Source organism: Lathamus discolor, chromosome 2, assembly GCF_037157495.1.
Source record: "Lathamus discolor isolate bLatDis1 chromosome 2, bLatDis1.hap1, whole genome shotgun sequence".
Lineage (NCBI taxonomy): Eukaryota > Metazoa > Chordata > Aves > Psittaciformes > Psittacidae > Lathamus > Lathamus discolor.
Genome location: NC_088885.1, coordinates 76,544,203 through 76,569,182, shown reverse-complemented (window position 1 = coordinate 76,569,182; position 24,980 = coordinate 76,544,203). Strand labels below are relative to the sequence as shown.

General features: G+C 36.9%; 1 protein-coding gene across 4 annotated transcripts in view; it reads left to right on the top strand.

The window, feature by feature from the left end:
- Nucleotides 1-24,980, top strand: part of LOC136008388 (cadherin-6) — a 104,209-nt gene that overhangs the window by 68,676 nt on the left and 10,553 nt on the right. For 2 of the 4 annotated variants that reach the window (XM_065667555.1, XM_065667556.1), the window contains 9 exons: nucleotides 5,283-5,577; nucleotides 6,994-7,113; nucleotides 9,146-9,313; nucleotides 10,836-11,023; nucleotides 12,505-12,758; nucleotides 18,637-18,773; nucleotides 23,278-23,399; nucleotides 24,185-24,302; nucleotides 24,390-24,641. In XM_065667555.1, coding sequence (XP_065523627.1) covers nucleotides 5,283-5,577; nucleotides 6,994-7,113; nucleotides 9,146-9,313; nucleotides 10,836-11,023; nucleotides 12,505-12,758; nucleotides 18,637-18,773; nucleotides 23,278-23,399; nucleotides 24,185-24,302; nucleotides 24,390-24,641 — 1,654 coding nt within the window. Of the gene's footprint in view, nucleotides 1-5,282; nucleotides 5,578-6,993; nucleotides 7,114-9,145; nucleotides 9,314-10,835; nucleotides 11,024-12,504; nucleotides 12,782-15,049; nucleotides 15,103-18,636; nucleotides 18,774-23,277; nucleotides 23,400-24,184; nucleotides 24,303-24,389; nucleotides 24,642-24,980 lie in introns of those variants that run through there. The other 2 variants (XM_065667557.1, XM_065667558.1) reach the window with 2 other exon arrangements.

Below are 24,980 nucleotides of genomic sequence, written 5' to 3'. Positions count from 1 at the left end.
TCTTCTTCACTGGCTCTTTTTGGAATCCACTTGACTTGAAAACAGGAGAGTGGGCTTGTAAACAGGATTCCAGCTGAGGACTCAGAAGTTCCTATTTTGCAAGCAAAGACTGCATATAGGCTGGTAGCCCAGCAAAGAAAAATAAAAGCATATGAATTATTGTCTTTAAATGCTGGATGAAGATGAGTGTATTTATGTGGGAGGAAGTTCTTAAAACAGAAAAATAATGCTGGTACAAGAACATCACATCTAATCTGGGCAACAAGATCCTTTTTTATCACCAGAGCAACAGAGCAACATTTTCTTCAAATAACAGCCTATTGCACTTTTTTCTTCTTTAAGCATAGAGTTTAGCATAATTGATGCCGTAAGAACATGGTACACATGTCCATAAGAAATCTGTCACTTTTGGTGTTGCTAGATATCCCTGTGGACCTTATCAAATTTTTTTTTTTTTTTTTTTAATTTATCTTTTATGGCTTGAAATAAATGATTTGTGTAGGTATTTGCCCTGATGATACATGATCTAGTGTGTGTATATGTAGGTATATGGAACACATATATAGTGTTTTGGGGTTATTTTTTGTGCACTAGGAAGAAGTTTTTGCTTAAACTTCAGCAAAATTTACATAAACACTTATTACCTAATGTGCAAACCCAATGGCATTTTCTTTTCAGCACAGAGTCACTAAATGGAGCAAAAAATTTTCCTGGAATTTTGTTTTAAAAAGAAGCAGTACTATCTATTGGAGATGAACACAAATGCTATAAATCTATCCACCTTGGAAATAATTAAAAAAAAAAACTTAAAAAATAAAGTCTTATGGTGCAAATACTTTGAGCACTGCTTTCACTTCTCTTTTGCTTTTTGTCATGCTGAAGATATCCCATTGCCATTGCCCTTTGGACTTCAGTAGGGCTCTGCCAGAGACACTGTGAAGAATGAGGTTACTCCAAATTGTGGCTAATTTGTAAAACAAAACCAACCAAAAAAACAAAAAGCCCAACATAAACCATGAAACCCCCTTGAAAACCAACTCTCTTTTAAAAGTAATTATGTACTGACAACAAGCAGAATGCCTGATACAGGCAACTGATGTTTCAGTCACGAATGCACTTTAAATGCCTTTTCCTGGAGGCATGAAGAAGACTTGTTCCAGGCAAACATATTTGAATGTTTTGGGCCAGGATGTTTGGGAGGGGCAAAAGAAAGACAGAGGCTGGACAGTTTTTATCTGATTGTAAGTCATTAAATGCAAATCAGATGGTTCACTTAAAAGTGGTATTAAAGTAAAATGAGTAAAAGTATGCCTAGGGCATAGTAAAATCTTTAATTTGTCTTTCATCCTCAGCCTTAGCCTGTGATTGATGGGTGATTTCACAGAATTGTCCAGATTAGATTCTGAATGAATCAATTTACTATAATATTAATACAGTACAATTGCTGATGCATTTACTTTTTATTGCATAGACTTACTTCTTCACAGTTTTGCTTACCTTTAGGATATTGCTCAGTTCAGCCACCAGTTAAAATGAATGACATTGAGTAACACTGAGTTCATAAGGAAATAAAACACCTTACCTTTGCATCAAGTCCTAAAAACCTTTGAATGAAGTAAATTTGTCTTGAGGAATAGTAATACGATACAGCCCATATGACATGAGCACCATGTCCCAGATGTTTTATTCTATCCCATGACTATCTGCCACAGCCCATTTATCTGACCAACTTTATGCAGAGGATAATGGACAGCCTTTTGCAACACAGGTTAGCACACAGAGTGAAGCTATAATCTTGCATTGGCAGGGATTGGTCATGCTAAAAGCATCTGCAGTATAATTTATATGCATACCTCATCACAGCAAACTTTCTTTGCAAAGAGGTCTGAGTAGTGCAAAACAACTTAAAAGGAATTTGGGGAGTTGTTATTGCCACTCGTTTCGTCCTCATAACCTAAAAATGGTGTTAAGTTTTTATACAAAACCATCAATTATATTTTTAAGTGCATTTCACATCTAAGCCCTTCTTTGGGCCTCAACTTGGACCATTTGTTTCTCATTTAATTTTATTCCTTTCTTTTTTTTTTTTTTTGAACAGAGCTACAAGAGAAATTTCCCCCTTCCTATAGGTCACACAGACAAAATATTCCTTCTAAGTTAAACTGACACTTAAGAAAATATAGAACAGGTTGTTATCTTTGCCTGGATAAAATGCTTCTAGCAAGCAGTCAAAGACAGATAACAATCTAAAATAATATATAATTTTGGGGGATATTTTCCTCACATGTGAATGTTACAGATATATCATCTATGAGAAACTTTCCCAGAAATCTGCTTGTTTTTTCTAATATGGAAAGCAATTTTTTTTCTCGAAAATAAGGGAATAAAATCCAAAATATTTTGGCATAGTTACTAAGTAAGTAGTTGATGTTGTAATGTAGGTCTATCCCACAGAAACGCTATGATGCGCAGTTAGAGAACTACCCTAGTTTACTGAAATCAAAGAGATTGTAATCATACCTTTTCAGACCCTTTGTAAACCAGGTTCTTAAGGCCTCAGATGGTGACACCCTATAAGATCCTGGTTGGTTTGAAGAGCAGGCACTCAGCCAGCCTTATCTCTACGTAATATACACTGGTATGTAGGACATGACCCTCCTTTCACAGTAAATAATCCATATAGAGCCTGGCCTACTGAGAACTTGTTTTGTTCTTTCATGTCTTAGGAAAGCTGTAAAACTAAAGGTATTGAAGTTGGAAAGGGTTTTGTCATAGGGAACATTTATTTTCAAATGTTGGTGCTTTTGCTAAAGGGCTAGAGAGACAAATTTGATGAAGATCCCCTCATTCTCATTATTGATGAATCATTGCACTGAGATACACTTTGTCATGTCTAAAGTCACAGTCGATCTTACACAGGTGGATTAATTGTGGAGGGGGAGTAGAAATTTCATAAAAAAATTGACTTGAAAAGATCACACAAGTTTCCATTTTTACCTCTCTTGGTGACCTGGGCTAGGTAAAGGACATTATGGAAGACAATTCCCAGTGGTTCCAACACCTCTTCTACCGTGACCTTTTTTTGCTACCTTGTTCATTGAAACCAGGTTTAATTAAAATGATGATAAAAATTTGAGTTTGGGAGTTCAGCCTGCAACAAGTCTCACAACAACACTATACCGTAATTTATATGAATTAATGGTAGTCTTTTACTGAGGGCTGTTTTTGTCCCAGTATGATACATACAAAGTTAGAGGCTTTCAAGGCAAACAAAAGTAGACTTTTTGATATGAAACAATCATAAAAAATACACAGTTTCAAAGACAAAATTCTTTTCACACTTTTTTTGTTGCAGGTTGCCTTTGAGGAAAATTATGCTTAAATAACCTATTGAAATTACTTCCCACAGTAGTCTACTCTTCTGACTTCTTAACAAGCAGATCTAATAGATACTTGTCAGAGTTTGAGGTTGTATCTAGTAAATCGTATAATTCCTCTAAGCACTATGGCAGAGTGTTTGGCCAACTGAATTGGACACAGGAGGCATGATTTCTATTTCAAATTCCAAGACTAGCCTTCTGGGAAACTTCAAGTTTCTATGGTTCGTTATCCAGAAACAGAGTAAATGGTGTTGACTGCTTTTGTGACGGGTTTTGAAATCAGCTTATGAAAAATGCTGCATACAAGCTCCTTAATGGCACTCTTATTATCAAGAGAAAGGGCTCTGTGCAAATTACATGGAATGGCCATTATCTCCCTGAGGGAGAAAATTAAGAGCGCCTCAGCATGTCTGCTAATGATTAACCATGCTACAGTTCTGATATTTTGTATTATTGGACACTTTTGGTATATGTGGTGACAAAGAGTTTTGCTCTTTAAGGCAGACTTGTTGCACAGAGCATGCTTCCTTCAGAGACCATAGACATAAGCACACCGTGCCACTGAGTGGGTGTCAGCAGACTGCCAGCATAACACTGATCTTGTCAGGAAGTTGGAGGAAGCCCAAAACATTGATCATATTGGTCGTGCTGGACCTTCCAGCATGGTAGGGGCATAGCCAGCCACTGGTAAAATCTGTGTGAAGATTTTTCTATATTCTTTCAGCCTACAAATCTTTTGCTTTTGCAAAGTATGCCATCCAACAATGTTAAGTACTTTGCCATGCAGTCAACTGGGTGTTTTTTTTTTTCTAACTTGTATGCAAGCAAAGAGAAGGAAAGAGCTGGATAAGAAAGTCCAGTTTTCCTCACTCATTAACATGTCTTTTCTATGAAATCAAGAATTTCTAGGCACCCGCTACCTAATAGATTCTTTTTTCCCCCCATAAATTTCATTACCTATGCCCTGACTTTAGAAGCCATTTAAATGTTTCATTTTTTAAATGTTTACTTTGTATAAAGTAACAACAAAAGAAACTGTAATTGATTAGTTTTGGTTTTAAGGCCAGGGGATAAATAAGCCTTTATCAAAGGAACAGCCAGGAGAGTATGATTTAATGATTCATACCTTGTGTGTGTGCGAGGCAGCATTTCAAGAGACATAGAAATTTCCTGGGGAAAAAAGATGACAGTTTGGGCAGCTCATGCTTTGTATGCTAATTACCGTCATTGCCTTCTTTCCACTGCCCCCACCATGTTTCAGGGTGGTCCTTCTCCCTTTGGATAAGGAAACTGCCAGTGCTGTAGTGAGCTAGTATGCTTGCCTGCCTCTGTTCTTGGTTTGCTGCATCTGTGAATGAATGTGTTTATCTGTTATATGTGTACGTATTTAATATGTTGTTATGCTGTGAATGAACTCTTATTACATAATCTCCATGCGGTGTAAGAGCTGAGCACCCAGAATTTAAACTCAAAAAGTGGCTGACCTGGCCACTTTTTAATTCTTTGCTTACTGCAATTTCCAAATCCACTGGTTTCTCACTGTAGGATCTCTTTGTCCTACATATTCCTAGGATTCCACCTACATTGCTAGCATTTAGATCTGATTGATGTATGCTTAGCTTGGGAAAGTGATCTGCCACTTCAATTCATGGGTTTTCTTCAGTCAATTTCTTATACTACTGTGGCCCATTTCAATTCTGGCATCAAGACACAACTTTATCAATTCACTACTACTGTGGTATCATCTCATTTCCCAAAAGCAGGGTACAGACTTTTGTCTGGGTATTAGTAATAGTAAAATGTGCATCATGGTATCAGTGAAAGTATCTAAAATTGTGTCCCAAGTATTTATTTTCCTTTCTTTTTTTTTTTTTTTTCTTTTTATTTCCATTTTACCACCAGCTGCACTCAGACCAGGATAAAGGAGATGGATCACTTAAGTACATCCTTTCTGGAGATGGAGCAGGAGACCTCTTCATTATCAATGAAAATACCGGTGACATCCAGGCCACAAAGAGACTAGACAGGGAGGAAAAGCCTGTGTACATACTCCGTGCCCAGGCTATAAACAGAAGGACTGGAAGACCAGTGGAACCAGAATCTGAGTTCATCATTAAGATCCATGATATCAATGACAATGAACCAATGTTTACAAAGGATGTTTACAATGCCAGCATTCCCGAAATGTCAGATGTTGGTAGGTGCTAACTAATAATTTATTTCAGTGTGTGGTCTGGGTGCTTTCTGAGGAGTTAACAAAGGGCCAAATTTTGCAGGCACTGAATACAGGCATCTACTGTAGTGACAAAAGTTTGCTGGAATCAGAAATGTCGGCTGAGTGAAACCCACTCTGACGTACCACAAAAAATGCAAGTTCATGCAATCAAGTTTAGCTACAGTGAAAGTGATCTGAGCTAAGCTCTGTGTGACTTTAGTATGCTTTGTTAACATCATTTAGTAGCAGTGTAAAAATATGCTATTCCACAGTCACCTGTGTCCATATCACCCCTGGATCAGTTCAGCAACTATTCTTTATTTCAGGAAGGTAGAAAAATGAAAAATGGTGGATGCAGAAGTGGTTGTACACACTTCAGGAGTGAAAACTGTCACCTGAGTCAGCCCACCACTGATTCTAATATATGCCACTAACTTATGACTTTTGTTACTCTTTTAATGCAAAATAAAAGAGCTCCCAAGTCCACTGAAGTCCATTGAAATCTTTTTATTGATTTAAAATGTATCAAGCTGTAGGAATCAATAAAAAATAAATAGCTTTCTTGAAATTCAATTTTAATATTGGGTCTTTTCCAGAGAAGTTGATGGGCTTTGTTTCTGATTCTTATGGAGGTTATTTCGACTTCTTTGTCAGAGAGCGACGAATGGTTAAGCTGCAAGAAGCACATTTCTAATCTGAAATAATATCCAGGGAGAGAAGTGTTAATTAATTATGATCAACAATGAGATTAAAATAAAGCTCAGGCAATATGAAAATCAAGACTTTGGGGCATACTCTCTCCTCTCATTCATGGGACTTGTCACACGGACAAAATCTCATCTAGTGGAGAGAGAACGTAATATTCATATTTTAATGTGTGAATATTTTATTCACGAATCTGTTTTAAATGCCAAGACCTAAGCTCTTTTTTTAATGTTTGTTAACACTTTGCCTAGGTTTCAACACCATTTCTTTCTCTACAAGACACATGAAAAAAGGTTTACATTTCTATGTCAAATACCTTACAAGCATGAGTAAGTTTACAAAAGTCTATTCTTGACCAAGACTGAAATTCTGAATGCCTTCAATACCTGGGGAAAGGTGTACTTCTGGTTTCTTTATGAGAAATATGATGAAGGAACTACATAGCCAAGCAATAACTGTGTATTTTAATGAACTGAGAATAAGCCAACTATCATCTTGATTTTGAATCTATCGTTTTTATGAACAGAGAAATTTCTACAAAATAAAAATATCTCTAACTTTTTGCCACAAATTTGACCTGGACCTGAACTAGGTGTATTTCTATATCACAAACTCTCTTGAAAAAAAAAGTAAGTTTATTTTTGTTGTGTCTTTTTGGTTTTTTCTTTTTTATTTATTTATTTACCATTGCAGGTACCTTTGTTGTGCAAGTCACTGCAACTGATGCTGATGATCCTACATATGGAAACAGTGCTAAAGTTGTCTACAGCATTCTCCAGGGACAACCATATTTCTCTGTCGAATCCGAGACAGGTCAGGGGACCTTATCTGTCATTCTGTGACAATGTCTGTAATTCAAAATGACATGCTAAGTCAAGCTAGAACATATTGGACAAAAACTTCAGAGAGATTACATCTTTGTGCAAAATCTGACAAACTTAATAAAGCAATACATCTGTAAACGTGACACCTACTTTATTTTAATTTTACCAGTAAAGTCTGATAAATACAATTAGTACTGGATGTGAACCCGCTTGCTATAATTTTTAACGAGCAGTAGGTACAGAGACTACCATGGATGCTTAAATTAAACTAAATAGGTTGGCTTTTAGACAAAAACGAGAAACAGGTGGGTGTGGAAAAAAGTGCTTAATAGTCATAGATCTTCATAATGGTTAAATTAAGACTGAGGGTTTGTTCAGGTTGTTTTTTTAATACTTCTGCTTCTTCAAAACTTATTTAAAGTAATTACAATTTCTGTGCATCTGCAGCACATCACTTTAATGCTAATTTTATGAAAGAAATCTTAATTAAGAATAATGATAGAAGAAGTAAAATTGGCTGTTGTGCTACACTAGAAGATCACAAATAGAATCCCAAACTTGAGTTCTGTTTTTGGAAGATGTTTAAATTATACATAGTGACTGGAATTTTTTATGGGCTGATTAACAGGCAGCTTTGGAACCTGTGCATGTAAAACATGAATTCTGTCTGACTGCTGCACCATTGACTATTTGACTACATAGAAATTCCCAAGATTTATAACAAAATTCTCCAACAAGAAACAAAAGATCTCAAGAAACTCCTTAAATAAGAAAATCCACTGTGACAGGTTGCTGGAAGCTAGAGAAATCATTTCTCCTTAGCACCCTTACAAGAAAGGAATGGTTTGTCCCAGATAATTAATCTGGGTCATTAATTTAACATTGTTTCTGAAATAAATCTTAGAGACTCAGACAGGGAAAAGGAGGGAGAGATTAGATGCCCCAAAGAAAAACCTGAGGTGAAAAAAATGTACATAATTCTGAAAAGAGGGTGAGGCAAGATCAAAGCAAACTTCCCTTCAAGCATATGGTATTAGATAATACAGGCAAGGACTTTTGCACTGATGCACTCATTCTGACTTGGACAGTATGCTATGTGTTCTTCCATCTAGAGTTATAATAGGGATAATGTAGCTGGGAGTTCACCCATAATAATCTTCTAGCAAGAAAGTTGTATGGGACACAGAGAGGAAGCAAGGTAAACCACAGGCCTGATCTTGCTGCCATGGAAATCAATTGCAAAACTGCTAGAGTGAAATAAGTCTCTCAAATCTGCTGTGAATTCTGCCATGAATTTCAGTAGCGGAATTTCATCCCTTTTGCCTACAAAGGAGTCAGTTTTTAGCTTTAAGAGACCCAGTAGGAATGCAAACATTTTTCTTCATGGTAAATATTCAGTAAGAATGTCAGTAAAGGTTGGCCTCATAATTGGTGTTTGTATCTTTGAAGAAGAAAGTGACTGGCAAAGTAATTTCAGTCAATGTATAAATAGAAATATACATACTCAGGCATGCTTGGATGCTCATAATTTTCTTAATTAGTTCCTCTTCTCCCATTTAATGTTGTTGTACTGCTTCTTTAATGATGTCTTGCTGAAGTTGTTGGGTTTTTTTAACTTACCACTTCTGTCAAAATAAAAATATTGACAAAATGGAGAGTAAAGATGGAGCACACTGTAATGAACAAAGAGCCTTCATCCAGTTCAGTGAGAGACTTTTAGCATGGAACTGAAAGGGAATAAATAGTTATGTACAATAACACTGCTCACAAATAAGTAGAACATGTTTCTGGGGATGCCACTAATATTGTATCTGTCACGTAGGCAGCAGCCTGAAATATGATATGAAAAGTCTGTAATTTAATGAGCCGTCTCATAGCAGTAAATATTTGTACAGGGCAGATTTTACTTATTACACAGAAATTGTTTTGTTCTTTAGACTGTGGGTATTTTTTAATAAGAATTTCCATCAAAGTCAGGACCTTATTTGTGAACTTCCCCTCTTTTATTTTTATGTTTTCAGGTATTATTAAAACTGCTTTGCTAAACATGGACCGTGAAAACAGGGAGCAATACCAAGTGGTCATCCAGGCTAAGGATATGGGAGGCCAGATGGGTGGATTATCAGGAACCACCACTGTGAACATTACACTGACTGATGTGAACGACAATCCACCTCGCTTCCCCCAGAGTATGGAGCATTTGCATTCTATGTGTTTACATTAAAATGGACAAAAATTGGTTTGGTTTGATTTTTTTCATCTCAGATGATGTTTCTGCTTTTCTGATCTTACCGAGTATAAAACTTCCATTAAGAGAGAAAAAGAGAACACACAAGCAAGCAATAGCATCATGCTAAGGCTAATTGCAATAAGTGGGAAAAAAATATCATCTTTTTACTCCAGTTGCAGTAGACTGAGAGGTGAATTCATGTGCAGAAACAACTCTTATTTTTCCTACCTATTAATTAGCTTTGACTCATATAATCTATATTTCTTGTTCAGTATGTTTATTAGACTTTGAAGATATCTGTTTTAATCTAACATATTTAAGCTTTGAAACATATTTATTTAAGTATGCAAAATGATCCCAAGATCAATTCTATTAAAATTAATATTTTCATCCAGGAAGCACTTGCCTCAATGGGTTTTCCTATATTCTTTGCATACAGAAAAAAAGGCACATACATAAATGTACCAGATATTTCTACCTATTTTCTGTCCCCTATCTCAGATAATTTGGTATGTATCTGTGTGGCATTTAAAGGAATCAGTTGAGCAAGATCTCTTGGAAAATAATTTCTACTAATGACCATTCACGGTCATAAGTGATTCAAAGTGATACAGCTTTCATCAGCTTTATCTTTCCCTCTCTTTCCTTCTTTCTTCTTTCTCTGTTTCCTCTCTCCTTTATTTCTCTCTTCTTTTTTGCTTTGTCTAACCACTGCTCTGTATGTGATGTGTGTATATCACAGTGTCAGTGTGTGTCAAAGTCAAGAGCAGCTGTTAGAGAAAATAATTGCAGATACTATCAGACAAATCAGCAAGCTTTGGCGGTTAAGTCACTGGGAAAGTTATTGGAAGCAACTTGTCATTTAAGTTCGAAGTCTGCTCTTAGCTGTGGGCAAAGTGTTTCCATTTAAATTAGAGCAACTTTAGAGAAAATATAGCACTCTGCCCCCAGTGAGTTAATTATACATCTCTGGACATAAATGTCTCCAATATAAAAGCCAAAGATACAGCTTCATAATGCCAACATTCCCCAAGTAGAAGTTTTTCAGAGGAGAATTCAATGTAGCACATTATTAATAGACGTTTGCACTGGATTTGGTTTTGGTGTTACGAAGTTGCATTAGCTTCTGGCAGTTCTTAATATTTGTCTTTTGGCCTCAAGACATATTTTGGATACAGTTTTGATATGGCTTACAGAGACCCTGATAATGTCTAGAATGGAACATATGTTGATAAAGATACATGTTTTTAAGAAAACAAAAGGCCTACCTTTCATAGTAAAAAATAGATAGAAAAAAAAAGTTATTTTTATCTGCATGAAAGTAAGACAGAAGATGAAGGCTTGTTGCCCCAGGAAGGCCTGGAAATGACAGTGAACTCATGAACTCATCTGTGCATGCCCAGGATGGAGAGTGGGCTGAGAGATGGTGTCCAAAGTACCACGAGACTGACTGACAAAACTTTCTTCTCCCTCTGCTGTAGGTACATACCAATTCAGAGTTCCTGAGTCTACACCACCTAACTCACCAGTTGGCAGGATAAAAGCTAATGACGCTGACGTGGATGAAAATGCAGAGATTGAATACAGCATCACTGAGGGGGATGGATATGACATGTTTGGAATTACCACAGATAAGGACACACAGGAAGGAATTATAAGTGTCAAAAAGGTACACATTTTAGCACACTTAATCCTAGCCTCTGAAATACCAGTCAAAACTTTATCTAGCACATATTTGTTTTCCATTTTTAGTGTAACATGTGTTGTTTATTAACTTGAATTTTATCAATTAGGAATCTCTACATTACCTATGTAAATTTTCTCTTATAAAAGCAAATTATGTCCTTCCTCTTCCTTCTATATCCTCCTTTACTAGACCAATGCACATACTTTGCATGACCTGAGCAAGTAAATAATCTAGGGAGTGGGATGGGGCTGAGAAAAAATTCTACAGTCAGAATGTATCCACAGAATAACTCAAGGAGGCAAGACTATCCAACCGTGATTTTTTTCTCTGTGATGTTTGCAGGATTTGCTCACTTACTAGAAGGTGCTGTGTTAAGACCACAGAAATAATCAGTACTACATTGCCTATTTTGCATTATCAGAAGGTCTTGAATTGTATAGTTATAATGTAATAAAGTACATAGACTAATTTATTTTGACTCACATTTTGTAAAAATGTAATTAACAAATCCATCAGCATGCTTTTGTTTTAGAAAGCATCTCGCACCTTACCAGATTATACTGGACATCATCTACGAGGTTGCACATTGGCTGTCAGAAAAGGTTTGAGAAATATTGTTTACAATGGGCTACCAGGAAAGCTTGATAAGGTTACAGATATCATCTTCCATCAGTTCAAGTTCAGTCATCACTAGATAGACATTGTATAGATTTTCTGAACATGCAGTTGCTTGTTGATATCAGTACGACACCTGTCATTACTTGTTTTTTAGGAGATGCCTTCCAGGGGCTGATTATTATATCAGTCTAACTCCATTTGCATTTCTGTCCATTGTTGACAGAAGCTGTGAATCTTCCACATCCTAATGGAAAAACAGGACAACTACTCTATCCCCACATTTAACAGAGACTTGCTAAGTGCTGCTGCTTCATACTTTTAATAGAGAGTGATACAGTCATAGCCTATCACAAAATCATGTTTGGCTTGATGGGTGGTTCTGGATGTCCAGACACTAGATGTCACACAGATGTCACAGTGCTTTGTTTCAGTGATGGAATGCCAATATTTAAACAAGCAGCTCCTAGAAAATCTTCCCCCCCTTTAGTGTGTGGTGCTTAGAGGCAAGGAATATACCAGAAAACGTCAAAATGCCAAAAATGACAGAATCTAAGGCATGAAAAGTTAAGGCCATTTGAGAATGAGAGCTTAATTGGTGTTTAGGAGTGCCAGGCATAGGATTCCCTGAAAAAATGTGTTGGTTTCTTTTTATAACATATCATGGAGCCCTGTTTTTCTCCTTTCTGCTGGCATTGTAATTCCAGTTCAGGTTTATGCTATCTAGCCAAGGCTTCCCTATGACATCTGCTTATTCATTTGGGTCATCTGGCTGCAAGCCACAGCAATGCCCACAGACTTCCCAAATCTTTTTCTTTCTTTTCTTTTTTTTCCCCTCCTCTTCCCAGGCATTGGATTTTGAAAGTAAAAACCTGTATGTACTGAAAGTGGAAGCTACCAATATTCATGTGGATCCTCGATTCCTCTATCTGGGGCCATTCAAGGACTCAGCTACAGTCAGAATTCAGGTGGAGGATGTAGATGAACCACCTGTGTTCAGCAGACCGGCATACATAATGGAAGTGAAGGAAGACGTTCCAATCAACACTGTAATAGGAACAGTGACTGCTCAGGATCCAGATGCTGCCAAGAACCCTGTCAAGTAAGCATAGACTATTTCAGCTTGTGAGTAATTTTTTTTTTTTACAGCTTTAATTTTGCTTTTTTCATGTCAATATACAAAAAATCACTTGTACACACACAATTTTTCAGGTATGCTTAAATATGGAGTATTGTATATGGTAAATGACCTCTCACATTTGAGCATATCTAGGTATGTGTAACAGTGTTTGCATGGCCCTTGCATCTTGAATTACATCCTATCCACTCCAGTAACGTATTGTTTATGTCTACTTCTGCTATGGAAGACTTTACTGCAAGAAAAGCACTAAGAAGATGTAAGTGTTCTCCTTCCACCTTTAATATTTTCTAGTGCAGTGTGGTGCATCCTTTTGGCTATATAACAGGGGGTGATTCAGCAGCCCTTTTTTCTCCCATGCATCTAGACCTATTTAACAGAGGTCAAGTTTACTTTATCTAAACTGCAAGTGGAAATGGTTTAAAAGCAGCCCATGTGCACTCAGACTCCATCTTAACTTGTATCAGTGTAAGGTTAATGAGATAAGAATCAGTGTCTTGGACTTCACAAATTACACTTGCCATGAACCAGTTAAGGTTGGAGTAGCTAAACCTAAGCCTGCATTTTTTGTATATTAACAGGTACATTGTTTCAGTACATTTCAAAACATACTGGAGTACTTAAGTCATATGGGATAGAGTATAAAGGAACTTTTAAATAGTTGTGTGCTTTAATTAAAGTTCATTGCTACTAAGAAGGCAGTAAGAGGAGGAAATGAAAAAATGCACCAATATTAAACCCAGGTCAATTTTCAGCATTCAATTTTCTCTGTGTTGGGCACCTTGGAAATGCAGTAGTAGTCTTAAAAACAAAATAGAACAATGCAGTTTTAATAAAAATCCAATCCATCAATACTTTTCACTTCTGTAAAGAACTATATTTCATCAAAATATCTTACAAATTTTATGAGGCATGAATAAGTTTTAAGCTCTCAGCTCATCTTGTAAGAGGGGTAAATACCATCATCTTAATTTCCTAGATGAAGAAATTATAATCTAAAACGTTTCTGGCAAAAACCCTCGCTGTCTTCAGTTTGCATGCAATGCCCTGCATGTTAACTCTTGTTCAAGACTAAGGCTTCTAATTTTAATGAAGGTTTGCTTTCATTTATATCACAACATGCAACAATTATATGGGGTTCTGGACTAGCAGAGCATAGTAACTGGAATAGTAACATATTGTTTGTTGACTTTGGTGAAGCCCAGGAACAGAATGAACACCTTCTATAGCATGTCTTCATAGGTGCGTTAGCATGAAGATGAAGAATCGGTTGGGGTGACACCCAGGCCCATTTCAGTCTTCACATGAATCTGCCTTTTTATATCCAGTGGCACTGGAGAGTGAAGGGAGTGCTTCCCTGCTTCCCTGTGGCATTAACTACAACCATTTGCATTCTGCACCAGCAGCAGATCCTAATTATAGGTGATTTAGAGTGGATAGGGATTATGCTATTCATTGTTGAGTACCGCCTACTGGCTCTTTTGTATTAATTGAATGTGTGTGCTGAAACTTCCCTGTCTTTCAAAGGGCAGTTCTTTAATACAGTATAGATACTTTGTATATTAAAGTATCAGATAATTATTGACCAAGATCTAGCAGAGGTGTCAAAATTGATGCAGTGCCGTGGAAAACTTGTCTCCTTTATACTCTAATAACATGCAAGAGCAAGGTGAAAGGAGAAAAAAAATGAGGATGGGATTAGAGTAATTGAAATAAACACAGCAAGAAGAAACATAAAAATCAGTGAAAGGGGAAGGAAATCAGCAGAAAGCAGTAGCCTAAGAGATGTTAGCTTGCAACAAATGTAATTTTGTGGTGCTAATATCCTGGGTATCTCCTAGAATTTAGGGACATGGGTTGACTCTGAATCTTTTTGACAGGGTGATTTTTTATTTTTTATTTTTTTTTTCCATCATGCAATAGAGATGCTAAATCTGTTTTTCACTTTGAGCTTCAGGGAAGATGCAATTAGACTGTATATATATGACTTGTCACTTGCTTGTCAATTTTTCTTGACGGTTAAAAATAGAATCTTTAGACACCTGATATTACAATGAAAACCTCCTATATTCTCCTCTACTTGAGTGAAGTTTTCTCTTTTTAAACAAACTGAGTCCTAACTCTGTTAGATGAAAGCCCCTTTGATCTTCCATTAAAGGAATCCTTCACAATATCATTATGAAAATGCATTATGAAAAATTCACACACACATCCCTTCCTGACCCACAAATCTTCCTGACTTGTGGTTACTTCAGACAGCAAGCTGCTGAACATCAGAAGACAATGAAGCTACAGCAAAATATGAAGCGGATACCTGCCCTGGTTGTAAGGCTGTGTAATCATTCATGACCTGTGTATTGGTAGAGTTACATTTCACCAGTTCAGCCCTTATAAATAAGCTTTACTTTGTAGTGTGACATTAAGAAAATACAAAAATACACCAATAGATGTTTGGCAGTATCATGCATTAATACGCTCCTGAGTAACACTCCACTGTCCAGCTGTGTTATAAAAAGAAGTTTTTCATTCTGTTTGTGTTTGCTCTAAACCAAAATATTATGAACCGCCGCATAATGAAAAAAAAACCCACACCGCAACTGGCACTGCTGTATTGTACATCAGATCTTTGTAAATTTCTAGCTGAGCTTTTTTGCTATGGTAACTCCTCAGAGTCATAATGAAGTTCATCAGTCACTGGAACTGTCTCCCTGCTGTGATTTAATTTACTAAAGTATCCCAGATGAAAATGATCTGCAAACAAATGTAAGGCTTAATTTTGTTTGTGTATTTTACTGACAACATATTTGCATGTGTTAGATTCTCTGTTTCACCCTCCCCTTCTTCCTGTTATGTACAAGGAGAAACTGGAATCTACATACCTTTTAACTTCTTACCTTGTCAATTCCTCAAGGCCTGAAAGGAATGAAGTCCTGAAATGTGACAAATATTCACCAGTAATTTCGTTAAAAAAATGTAAAAATGGGTTTGATGTTGCCTGCTTAATTCTTACTGGGTTATGATCCGTAAGTCAGAATCACCACTAATTCAACATAATTAACAGTCCCTGATCAAAAGAGACTGGATTATACAAACTGAGAAACAGAAGTGACAGTCTAGCTTATTAAAATCATCCTTCTGGTCCAGGGTTAATGGTATAATTAGAATATACTTTAACTGCATTGACCTTGCATGTATTTTCTTTTGAATATGAAGAAATAAAATTAGCATTTCATTAAGAAGCTGTTCTCTGGCTCCTTGTTTGTTTGGGGTTTTTTTGTTTGTTTGTTTGGTTGGTTTGGTTTGGTGGGGTTTTTTTTTTTGTGAGTTTAACTTTCCACTGTACAAATGACTGAATATACATAGTTTTACAAGGACTTAGATTTTATAATTTTTAGTATCTCAAAGAAGTTCTCAATGTTACAGCTCTGGCAACCTTAGTTGCCAGAAACTGAAAAGTCCAGAATAATTTTGGGCTTTTTGTTTGGGTTTTTTTTTTCTTTCAGATACTGTATCACAGATTGAATTTGGGTGGTATTACAAAGATACTGATTGCAATATGGCCAGTCATTAAAATGTGCTAAGGCAACAAGACATTTTAAGTCCATTCATAACATGAAGCGTAAGAAAAAAAATAAATGAAGGGGAAAAAAAAAAGGCAATAAACGAATGGACAACTCATGCCTAAAGCTAGTTGCTTACTTAAATGTCTTGCTGAATAAGAGCCTGAAAAATACTATTGCAGTTGGCTGGAACAGCTAAACTATGGAAAATTCTGATATTTAATTTCAAATAGGAGCACAAAATCTAGATTTACTGCAAAATGGAAATACCAAAGTATTTCAGCTGAAAGACATGGAAATGAGATACAGAATATCTGAAAAATAATTGAATTCACAAAATACCAACATAATATCCGATAAAAGCCTGAATGGATGAAAGTTAAAATGAAATGTTTACCATATCAAATACTTACTTAGTCAAAATATAAGAGAGTCAGACTGGTTTGTATAAACTTATTTCCATCAAACATTTCAGCTAAGTCAACAGAATCAGATGCACTATTTAGATTTGGACAAAACAACACAGCTTGCTGGAGCTGTCCTGTCCATCAGCACTGCCTGTTACGTACCTCCTCACATAATCTTTTCAAGCTGATGGTAACATTACAATGCTGCATAAAGGATCTACGTTAGTGACAGCACAGCTGACTTTGTGCAGCTGAAATTGCAGTACTGTTAGTCAAGTGACAGCAACAAATGAAAACTAAATCAAAATCAACACCTGAAAAAATAACAAGGTGTGTCCATGCAAGTCCTACTGAAAAAAAATGTTAGCTTTTCATGAGAGTACTTTTGACTCTCATTGGTTGTTTCCATAGGTATTTAATGTGGAAAAAGAAAAACAATTTAGTGCAAATAATTAATATTTGCTATTTGCTTAGAAAGGTAGGCTACACTAATATTCTTATGTTAGAATAAGGCAAATCTACTTTGCTGTGGATATATCCCATTCTTTTTGATTTCAAAGAAGAAAAAAAATGCAATTACAGGATAATTAGCAAGTTAGTTCATTTTAAACCTTTGTCAGAATCACATTTCAACTAGACTCTTCTATTCCCTCTTTCTTTCATGCCACATCTTTCCGAAACACTGCACAGGCACTGGGAAATCTGTGCAGAGTGAGCAACATGTCACACAGCTGCTCCTAGGATGCAGCAGGGAATAGAAATTTTTCTTCAGTACCTACATTCCCCTCAATTCTACAGTGGCAGTAAACTCTGACAGTCATTCTCCTGGCCCAGTTCTCATCTGACTGCATACCGGTTCAGCCGTGTCTTTATCCCTGTCTGGACACAAGCGGCAGCAGTTGCCTTGTCTCCATCAACCTGTCTTGCAAGGAGACCAAGGGAGCGCACTGGGCCTTGTACGACTCTCTCCTGTATTGTACAACAGCACACATGTGGGCTTGAAACAAGAGCAAAATAATGCAATTGCGTTCTTGTTCTAGCAACATCAGAGACATATTTCTGTCAGGACTTCCATAATTTATGCAAGACTTTTCACAATAGATTAAACTAAATCACAGTATTTGGATCAAGGTGGCAGCACCCTCTCCTGTGAACTGGAGAGCTGTGCTTTCAAAGTCGGAGTCAGTTCAGCAGAAAAAAGTGAAAGATCAGCTTGAAAATTTTAATCTGTTTATAGATGCTGAGCTCCTCCAGAGCTTGTTAGCATTCACTTTCACATCTAGATACCATCAACCAGGGCTGAGCATGTTAGTTTTAATGAACTACAGCATACCTTTATGTGATATGTACCATAGAATAATGAATAGCTATTCCATGATGAGTTGTTTGGGGGGGGGGGGGGGGGGGAGGGGCAGTCTTTTTAAACACTGGGAAGTGAAAGGCAGAAATGCACCCCAGCTGTCAAATTTTATATCAGAAATTATTTGGAACAGTTGAGATATCAAACCATAAAAACAGGGGTTTATAAAAGGAAAGCCAACTCAGCCTTAAAATAGACTTCATATCTTTCAGGACACAGACTTCACATTTCTCACTAGAAACAAAGCTTTGATGACTCTCGGAGGTATGTAAATTCTGCAGTAATTCATTTATTCGGTGACAGTGCTCCACCTTCTAAATCAAACCTCCAATGTGTCATTATACAGTACCCTGGGACCAGCTATTTGTGTGAATATATAAAGACTCTGCATCCTGCACTGAAAACAAAAGGCAAACCCATTTACTAGCTGTTTGATGTCTAGTCTTAGAAAATGGTTTAAGAACATAGAAATTAAAAGGAAAGCATTCTCCTAACCACTTTCTCTGTATTTGCAGGTATTCTGTAGATCGACACACTGATATGGACAGAGTATTCAACGTCAATTCAGGAAACGGTTCGATATTTACTTCAAAACCCCTTGACCGGGAAACACTGCTATGGCACAACATTACAGTAATAGCAGCAGAGATCAGTAAGTCAAACCTAAATACCTCTGCTGTCTCTGATGTAATGAATTTAGCCTTCTAGCTGACCATGTGGAAAAGCACAGCTGGACAGATGTCAGGTTTTATGTATAGTCCACTCAATGCTAATGAAGAAGCGGAAACTCTGCAAGAAGTGGTCTGCAATTTTGTGTTTACTATGGAAACAGTTCATGAAGGAGTAACTGAGCTGAGTAGGGAGGAAAGGCAACAATTGTGTTTTCTAATCAGTAATAGGCATTTTTAATTTTGAACATGATTGTTGAGTATTGAAACTGGCATTGGAAGTGCACCTAAAGAATACCTACTTGACTCCAGCTTTCCTTATTGTGTAAATCTTCTTAAAACTGAAAGCTGATGTGAAACAATACTACTGAGGCAAGCACATGGGGTTCTGTGAAAGCATAGTGGGCTAGACTCTACAGGAATGATGTTTCTTAATATTTTTGTCCCTCTTTTGAAAATTTGCACATTTTAATGCTAGGCATGTGGTTTCAGCACACCAAACACTGACTTCTGGCTGACTGTTAGTCAGGCGTTTGTGTTTTCATTAAGTCTGAAGAAGTGATGATAGGTCAAGAGTTGTACACTACAGATAGCTCCTGGGTAGCAGAGGAAGAGGAAAAACACCTAAAAAGGAAAGAACAGCAAGAATATTTAGGAAGCACAGTTACATTGACCCCAGCAAAGCTGAAATAATATAAAATATACAAAATTGTATACTACCTGAAAATCAGCTTAGCATCAATATGAAACACTCAGTTAGTTACTTGACTTCAGCCCTAAGAACAGACCTTCTACTGGACCATCACAACCAAACCTCTTGTAACTGACAGAGGATTCTGTTTTAATTACTCTTCAGTCTGGATCTTTCCAGGCCACGAGAAGCTACTCCCCAGGGCGTGCTTCACTGAGTCTGGACCAAATTTGGCATAACTGGGGTAGATGCCTTCCAAAGGCGATTTTTCTTGGTTGAAATACAGCTACTGTTTAAACAAGCCTTGGTCTGATCCAGGCTACTTCACTAATTTTAGTCTCAAGAGACTGGACTGGAAAGTACTACTGCTTAAAGTTCCTAGGCAAAACCAGTAATTTCTAGCATGGGCATCTGAAGTCCCATTCCACTAAATTCCAGCTAATCTCTGATTGCTCTCAGTGACATACCATCACATCAAACTCCAGGTATATTTTATTGAAGTTATCTAAAAGAAATATCCAGTCAAGTTACAGGCAGTATGTGTATTCAGATGCATGGGTGCTCCCTTTGATATGGAGAAAAGATAAAGCCATAAAGAGAAACATGTTTCAGTGACAACTGTTTGTGGCTTCATTTTACAGTAGAAAAAAAGGAAAAAAAGTACAGAAGTCGGTTGGCCTTTAATTGTCTAGAATTGTCAGTAAGTGTAGATAGCTCCATTTTTCTTTTATGTTCTTTTCCACAGTATGAGCTGTAGCGTGCTCAGCAGCCCAGAGAATTATGCTGTGAATGCTGCAGACATATAGCTGGTGAAACACTGGGTCAGTACATCTGCCATAGTCAGAAGGCAAACTGGCAATAAAATTCAGTACACAAAGCTACTCATTCACAGCTGCAGAATTACAGCTGATTTACCAGAGAGAATCCCTGGAGTATTTTTAAATAGTCTTTCTTAACAGTTAAGGTTAAATCAAACATTGGCAGGACTTTGAGGCTATATTCAGAAAAAGAGCTTTAGCAGTTTGCTTGCTGGCTCAACAGAAAGCATATCACTACAGAGATGAATAGATGTAAGCACTTTGTTGAGTCTGTAGAGCTTTTTTTTGGAGATGGAGCCCAGTGGTAATCAAAGGATAATGAAAAAAATTAAATTACATCAATTAATTTGCGAAAGATGACAAAAAAGAGGCTTAAAGATGTGTATATATATATTTCAACTTACACTTCCATTAAATCAGAAGAAAGGCCCATGCCCATAGAGCATAGAGGGGTTTTATGACATTTCTATTTACTACAGTATCATTTTAAATTGTGAGAATCTTAAGCATGTAGAAGTACAATGAAAAGATGTAGTTCATGGTTCAAAAAGCAGAAAAGAAAACAATTGTAATTCTTGAGTGGAGAAGAAATACGTTTGCCAATATATTTGAATGTATTTGTTAGAAAGGTATGCCCTTATAAAATAGTCTTGCCAATAGTCCTGCAACTTCAAATGAGTACCTTTGATTTCTGCCTATTATAAAAATTCAACATTTGTATTGATGCATTTTAGCATAGCATTCAGCCCAATCTATCTTATACATAAACTGTTATTTAATACACTGAATGAATTTAGCCCAATGGTTCGTATTAGAAAGTGGTTTATGCCTAATGGAATCATATTAACTTCAATGGGACTGTGGAGCTTTAAAGCACAATATTTTGTCAAAATGACTGAGCTCTGTAATACAAATATACAGTGCCAATTTTGGAGAAGGCTTTTTCAGATGTATAAAAGTATGATAAACACAGTAATAGGGCTTTTATTAAAGCCTAACTCAACAAGCTACTATAATGAATGCTTATAGAAGCATACAGAGTCTTAGATCAGCTGTATTTTATTGCACTTTTTTTTCCCCGTTTGAATCATTGGTTAAAATGCATTAATAAACTATATTAATATCGGTAGGAAATTAACATAGCAAAACTCAGTGTGAGCCCTCATGAAATGAAGGGGGGATGTATTTACTTTAAATGAAACTAATCTTGATCACACTATTCCCTTATAGATTTCACTCTCTCACATTCCCACACCCACATATTCCCAGGCACAGGGGTGCATGTGTCTGCGTGACCTGGCCTAGACAATTTTTATGTCATGTAGAGCACAAAAGAGAGAGATTGAGTCCTGACAAAGTCTTTTGATTTCTCTTTAACTGGTATTGACAAAATGGTTTGGGGGCAGATCTTGTACCTTTTAGGAGTCAGTTGTGCCTTTTTGCCTCAGAATATTGACTATTTCACCATTCTAGCCAGCTCCTAGGCAAGATTGCTACCTGTTGCCTTTCTTCCTTGTTTCTTCATGAAATCTACAGGACTGTCACCCCAACAAGGAAAAGAATGGTCCAACAGGATAAGGAATGGTCTATACAATCTGGTGCATTTCCAAACTTTTTCATTTTTATTTAGAAAGATGGCAATAATTTCTTTAGTATTTTATGCTCAAGAATATCCTTGTCAAATTCAAACTTTTGGCACTATACCGTCTCTATAGGGAAAAAAAAACATGTTTACATGTGGGGATCTGCAGATTATAGTGCTTCTGTTCTTCAATGATATCTTTTAGTCTTAACTTTAGAATATCAGCTAAATCAATTCACAACAGATTAGAAAATATTTGTGATCACAGCCACAGTTGCTATTTATATAACATAATGATATATATAATATATATATGGCATACATATATATATATATAAACATAATTATGATAGCTTAAGGAACTGTTTCCCAAGATTTGTAGGGGACAGAATATTATATATGAGGTGGAGAGGGAAAAAAATAAGTCACTCAATTCAATCTTCACAATTTTTCATTCTTCCTGTTAAGGAAGAGACTGGTGAAGCAGTGGTGAGGCCAGACCTTCAATACTGTATTCAGTTCTGGGCCCCTCACTACAAGAGAGACATTGAGCTGGAACAGGACCAAAGAAGGGCAACAAAGCTGGTGAAGCATCTGGAGCACAAGCCTGATGAGGAATGGTTGAGGGAACTAGGGTTGTTTAGTCTGGAGAAGAGAAGGCTCAGGGGGACCTTATAGCTCTCTACAAGTACCTGATAGGAGGATGGAGCAGGGGGTTGTCTGGTCTCTTTTCCCAAGTAACAAGTGATAGGACAAGAGGTAACAGCCTCAAGCTATGCCAGGGGAGGTTTAGATTGGATATTAGAAAAGATGTCTTCACCAAAAAGGTAGTCGGGCATTGGAACAGGATGCCCAGGGAAGTGGTGGAATCACCGTTCCTGGAAGTGTTCAGGAAATGTGCTAAGAAGGCCCATACAGACATGGTTTAGTGGTGGGCTTGGCAGTCCTGGGGTAATAGTTGGACTTGATGATCATAAAGGTCTTTTCCAACATAGTTGTTTCTATGATTCTATGAATATGTTCTAGAAACTTTGTTGCCACAAAACTGCATTGGTTAATAAATAAATTTAATTTAATTCCAGAATTATATTTATGTGTATGTAGATTTCACACATATATTCATAATCACTTGGAGCGTTCAAAAGAATGTGCAAATCCAGGACTCCCACCCAATCTTAAATGTATAGTTTACACGGAATCAGAGTAATGATAACACAGCATATTTTGTGGAATTCACCCCATAATGCATTCCCAAGAAATCAACAGAATATGAGTGGAGTGTTGTGACTAAGAGAATTTAAGGCACTGAGCCCATAAGTCTGTCCTTTTCTTCTCCTGCACTGAGTCAGTAGCTGGGCTAAATAAAATCTTTCATCTTTCTGATTTTATCATTTCAGACAACCCAAAACAAAGCAGCCGTGTCCCAGTGTTCATTAAGGTTTTGGATGTAAATGACAACGCTCCAGAGTTTGCCATGTTTTATGAGACTTTTGTCTGTGAAAATGCGAAAGCAGAACAGGTATGATGTTCACTTGTAGTAAGAAAATGTGCCGAATTAATTGAGTTTTGCTACTACTCTTTCATCACCTCATCAAGAGGTATACTTTGCATTGCATCACATTGTTGGTTTTGCAAAATTAAACTAAAGAGTGGCTGCACAGTATCTGATTACACTTAGTATTCTTGCAGGTAATGTGACAATATGTTTTAGACTGCTGTTTTCTGTACTACACCTTGTTATCCCTGATTCATTTTTATTCTGTAATTCTCTGCTTTATTAAGGCACCTCCACTGCCTCCTTCAAGTTTCAGGTTCGTATTTGTTACAGGTCCTGTCTGTGATATTACTATTTCCTGACATATAATTTTCACACTACCAGTCCTATTGTTAAATGGTTCAAAGTAGCAGATAATTTGGAAGATTCAGACAAACAATTCCCGTGACATAAGACTTGGGTAGTCAGCTTGGACTGTCTCACCTTTTATCTCTGTTTCTTGTCACATGCAAAGGTTTGCTACGCACCTGGAGGGGCATCAGCTCGAATATGCTCTTAAATTCAATATGATTTTCCTACCAGCTTTCAAATTCATGATGTTACAGGCTGGTGGTATGGGCTACAATAGCATGGTGATCCTAAATAGCATCAGCATCACATGGATCATTTTTATTAAGCTTGCCATAGCAGCATCAGCTGCCTTAAAGCAGAAGAAAAAATAAAAATATATAATAAGATTGCTTTACAATCATAAAGTACATAAATAACATTTATTGTTTTTGAAGATAATTTTGTTCTCATTGTTTCAGCTGATACAAACATTAAGTGCTGTTGATAGAGATGACTCTTACAGTGGACATCAGTTTTCATTCTCCTTAGCTCCTGAGGCAGCCACCACCTCAAACTTTACACTGCAGGACAACAGAGGTGAATTTCTTTGAAGATTTTTCTTTATTAACTCATCCTTGCTTTCAGTCTTCAGATGAAGACTTAATGCATGCTTTGTGTTTCCAGACAACACAGCAGGGATTTTCACCCGAAAAAACAGATATAACCGGCATGAAATGAGTACCTACTTCTTGCCAGTGGTAATATCAGACAATGACTACCCTATCCAAAGCAGCACTGAAACAGTGACTATTCGAGTATGTGCTTGTGACCACCGAGGAAAGATGTTGTCCTGTAATGCTGAAGCCTTGATTCACCCCACCGGTCTAAGCACTGGGGCTCTTATTGCTATTCTTCTCTGTATCATTATATTACTTGGTAAGTAGCTCAGAAGCATTTTCTTCTTTTCACGGTTATTTTGCATTGCTACAAGTGATTATAACAAGGCTAGGGCAAGAACAAAGCAAAGACATCCTTGTTTTATCCTGCTTTTTTATTATTGTACTTCCTCCTCTGAGGACCGCTTATACATATGGTGTGCAGAACACATCTAAGATATCTAGACGTTTGCAATGTCAAAACAAGAGAAGGCAACTGAGCTCCGCACTGGTCAATGGAAAGAGACAGGCTCTTACAGAGAGACACTTATCCCATCCCCTTATTGCTATCTGAGGTGGACCAGACTAAACCAGTGCAGGTGCCTATTTCTTGCTGACC